Here is a 4,614-nt window from a genome sequence, read left to right as displayed (position 1 = left end):
GGGACAATTTGGCCTTAAGATGGACTGCTGAGTCTTGTCCTGTGGAGGTGGCTCTTCTATGTTGTGCCATACGCTTGTGAAGTGGCTGTTTGGTCTCTCCAATGTAGAGGTCCGGGCATTCCTCGCTGCACTGTACCGCATACACCACGTTGTTCAGTCTGTGTTTTGGAGTTTTGTCTTTCGGGTGAACCAGTTTATGTCTGAGTGTGTTGCTGGGTCTGATCTTCTTTTCAAGAAAAGAAGAAGTCGCTGCTCAACAGTGCTCAGAAATACTGAGCAAACTCATCAGAGAAATCGATATCGAACTGACCGCCGCCGTGTTGAACCTTTTAATTTTCCACAGCAAATTCTACAGATAAGCCCTCCTCCATGTGCTCATGTTGTGAAGATGTCACAGGCTGAGTTTTCAGCATGCTCAGTGGTCCTTTGTGTTTCTGTATTAGTGACCAATAAAGTTTCTTTTCAACATAACTTAGTATCACTGGGTATTTGCCTGGGGTAGATTTTTATCAAGTGCAGCAAACAGTAAAGTTTAATGTATTTTAAGAAAACTACCTTGGGTCTGTAAAAATCAATAAACCATAAATCTGACACCAGCTTACTGAAAAGTTTTTATTACAATAGAAATTGAAAAAGAAAATTGTATACAACAAAATCCAAGAATGTGCCTAAAAAATTGATGCGTCCTCAGCAGGCGAGGAAGGTCATCCCACTCCTGGAATAGGCACTCTGCCAGAGAGAGAAGATGGACGGTATGTTGTTCAGTACGGATTCAAATGGTCAGCTATCGGGTTTTACATGATAACGTTCAGCCAGTTGGAAAACACATTTAAATTCCTGTCCAGAGTGAATTTCTGACACAAGGTACAGAGATTTGCTTCAAATAACACTTGTTTTTTTTGGGGGGTCTGGTTTGTTTAGCAGAGTAACTGTTCTTTTCCTGCAACAAAACAGTGGTTCACAGCCGCTTTCTTGTGACTATCAAAATCACAAACATGACTAGTTACTCAGTACCAAAAAAAGACCTAACGGTTTGTTTAAAATAATACAAAAATACCTCCCCACAACCCACATTTGTGCACAAAAAAAAAAAAAAGGATGGCTGTGGGAAAATCCCACCTTTGTTTTGACAACAAATTCACGAGCAAACCGTGCTGAATAAAAAAGTGGTTACCTGTGGTGCGGGTAACACTAGTTTGGAACGTTTTTTGGTAAACTCAGCCACTCCGCTGGTCTGCAGGATGGCAGACGGCAAGTCACTCTCCTTCTTCTTCTTTATCTTCTGTTTATCTTTCTTCCTCTCCATCTTTTCAATCTCACTATAAAAAAAACACAACAGGGCTTATGAATGGATGAAGACAAAAAAATTTGGAACACATTTTGATCCTTATTATTTATATTATATAACATTAGCGTGACAATCTCATGCCTTCGCTGGGAGAAGCCAAGAACCAAGGAAAATATTTAAGTGAGATAAACAAGGAACCTTGTTAGCATACAGAAAAGCACCAGTAGTTTAAAGTGATACTAACTTGCGTAATTCTCCATCCAAGTGCTGCTGTCTGAGCCTCTTGAAATTAGGCTCCTGAGCATCATACTGCTCCATGCTGGTGTCATAGAAACCCTTAAAGTAAACAAAAGACAACAATTACTACTGTAAGATTAAGTTAATCTCACTGCTGATGTTGTGGGTTATTTTTAAGGATACAACACATAAAGCTGTGGTTACCAGTGCAGGTTTCTTTTCAAAAGGGATTTCAGCATTATAGTCTACTCCTCTCTTCTTCTTTCTCTTCTTCTGAACATCGATTCCTGCTGCTCTCAGCTCTCTGCGTTTCTGCAGAGCAGCCAGCCGCCTACAGTATGACATCAGGAAAAAAAAGAGTCACATATGATCATTTTATTATTACATGTCAACTGCTCTATAAGAGGTAAAGTTATGATAAATACAGCTTGTCTGAGGGCAATTGTAAAAGCATTAAATTAGCTGAACCTGGCTTCCTCCAGCTGTTTCTCTCTGGCCTTCCTCTTGGCTTTCTTGCCCTGGGTGTTGGCCAAACGAGCCCTGGCCTCTGAAAGCATCTCCAACTCATCTACAGACCGATGAAGACACACAAAACACATTGGTTAGTTACCACATATGACTGTTATGATTAATCTTATTTTTAAACTCTGACATGACTCGACTGAAAGTACAACACTGTAGAAAGGAAATTTTTAAAAATAATTAAATATAAAAATGTACAAGATAACTAGGAAGCAAATCCATTCTTAACATCAGGATACATTCTCTTGTTGGCTCGATAAATCTGACAGCATCTGACAGTGTGTTTTTGTACCTTCGTCCATATCCACAGGGTCAGGTCTGGCAGGTTTTGTTTCAGGATTGGGATCAATTTCTCCTGGTTTCAACTTTCTGGGGTCATCTCCCACTTCCTCCTCATTGTCTCTTTGAGCTGCTTTGTCCCTGAATAAAACACAAAATGCATCTCAATTACAAATCAGCAATGATTAGCAACAATGAATGCTCCTGGACATACAAGGTGAAAAGCCACAGAATTACAAAACATAGTGAATAAATGTGTCTTTAGAGATAAACATACAGCAGGTATTCGTAGTGTTCCAGACACTGAGCAGCAGTCCTTCCTATGATAGGAGCAATGGTCCTCCACTGGGTGGGCATCAGCTTGGCCAAGTGAAGCAGCTTCTCCTCCTCTTCTCTGGACCATTCTGTTTTCTTGATACTGGGGTCCAACCACTCGTACCTACAGGCAGAAACAAAGCGAGAGGAGAAGGTCTTTATTTCGCTCTTCTTAAAGAGAAGATTTGAAAGCTAAAAAAAAAAAAAAAAAAAAATCCACAGACAGAAGAAACAAACATCAATGTATGTAGAAGTTTAATTAATCTCATGTTTTTGACACATCACACATCTCTGACTCAAAACTCACCATCGGGCTTTACACTGTTTTGCAGACTTTCGGTGCAGCAGGGAGGCGATACGGGACCACTGGTTTTTCCCATATTTCATTACAGCTGCCTTGAGGATCTCATCCTAAATAAATTTTTAAAGAAGGAACAGACGTCCATAAATTAAATGGATGTACTAAATGACAAATGATTTAATCAGACTAAACATGTCAAAACCCTTTATCCTCAATCCGCAGTGGGCTGATTCATTTTCATCCCAGTGCTGAAAAACAATTATATTATCCTCTATCTTTTGCTCACTTATAAAAATTTATGAAGTCTTGTGGTTTGTTATTTTGGCCATCTAGATTGCCAAATATTCGCTAACTGTAAACATGTATGTTTAAGTGCAAATTAAAAAGCTTCATGCATACAACTCAACACAAGCACGAAATAAAGTCTTAAAACACAGCTGGCGATAATTTAAATAAACTTTAAATGCCACACGGGATAAATTCGTTAAGTGAGTAGCTAGCTTCATGCTAACTCGAGACCATAGGTTTGCTTTCGGAGTTTAGCATCATGCTAACCAAGCTAGCCATGTAAACACGTACCTCAGTGTTGCGCCAGACGCCTCCTTTAATCATAATTCGCGGCATCTTGGCGGCTTCGTTGTATCTCCTCCTTCAGTGAAATGCTATAAGTGATTCTTATCCAGCTGTGGTGTTTTGTAGCTTTAGATTAAAACAAAACAAAAATCCAACTACAAACCAAGCGCTGCGAGGGAAAAAGCGACATGCACCATACCGGAAAGTCAAAGGAGTTTGCAAAGAAAAGCGTCTGGACTTCTTTAAGTTGCTTGAAGACGTTTCACCTCTCATCCGAGAAGCTTCTTCAGTTCTAAGGTCAAATGGCCGAGAGTCCCAGATTTAAACCCAGTGGGAGTATCCCCCCAAGGAGGGACAAAGGACCCCCTGGTGATCCTCTAATCACATGCGCCAAGGTGTGAAAGTGGGTGTGGGACCTAATCAGCCAGGGTTTCGGGTGAGCTCATTGTGAAACCTGGCCCCACCTTGTCATGTGAATTCCTGAGGTCAGATGGCCCAGGATGTGAGTGGACGTTAAGTCGTCTGGGGAGGGAACTCAAAACTGGATTATAGATGGCAGACAGTTGGTGTCGTAAACCACCGCCTCTGTTCAAAGATGGTCGCTCACAGTGGACATAGATGGCCTCTTTCACTCCTCTTTCAAACCATCTGTCCTCTCTGTCCAATATGTGAACATTGGCATCCTCGAAAGAGCGACCTTTATCCTTAACAGTAGGTTTACTATCCTGCGCAAATTTGCGTAACTTCCCTAAACCCAATACCCCCTAGAATTACTGGCTTTTTTATTTTCTGGTGCAAGTCCCGAGGTGTTAAGCACCCCTGCTGAGATTTTCACAGGTCGTCAGCTTGTTTCTCCTACAGCTTTTGTTGTGCAAACCACCCATTGTCCTTGAGGCCTGGCACATTTGCATTTGCTCACTCAGAGTTGCTCAGATCCAAGGCAGGCCAAACCTCTGTGTTACAACTTTCAGAAATGCCTGGTAGAAATGCTTCAACTTACTCATGAGATTTTGACCAAATTTTTTGCGGAAGTCACAACCATACTGAATGCACGACCATTGTTGCCAGCTGCAAGAAAAGCTTGGTAGGGAACAGCTGT

General features: G+C 41.2%; 1 protein-coding gene across 1 annotated transcript; it reads right to left on the bottom strand.

Annotated features, from left to right (window-relative positions):
- Window positions 1-593: 593 nt before the first annotated feature.
- On the bottom strand, window positions 594-3,752 carry LOC109201441 (cell division cycle 5-like protein). Its single transcript, XM_019357098.2, has 9 exons — window positions 3,522-3,752; window positions 2,949-3,052; window positions 2,604-2,765; window positions 2,340-2,467; window positions 1,994-2,093; window positions 1,730-1,856; window positions 1,533-1,624; window positions 1,175-1,319; window positions 594-729 (listed from the first exon to the last, which is right to left on the bottom strand). Exons 1-9 carry the CDS (start codon window positions 3,564-3,566, stop codon window positions 688-690), a joined length of 945 nt encoding a protein of 314 aa, XP_019212643.1. The 5' UTR covers window positions 3,567-3,752; the 3' UTR covers window positions 594-687.
- Between the last annotated feature and the right edge of the window lie 862 nt (window positions 3,753-4,614).

This window comes from Oreochromis niloticus, linkage group LG3 (assembly GCF_001858045.2).
Source record: "Oreochromis niloticus isolate F11D_XX linkage group LG3, O_niloticus_UMD_NMBU, whole genome shotgun sequence".
NCBI classification, from domain to species: domain Eukaryota; kingdom Metazoa; phylum Chordata; class Actinopteri; order Cichliformes; family Cichlidae; genus Oreochromis; species Oreochromis niloticus.
The sequence above is the reverse complement of the archived record's forward strand: the minus strand, read 5'-3'. Positions and strand labels throughout refer to the sequence as shown.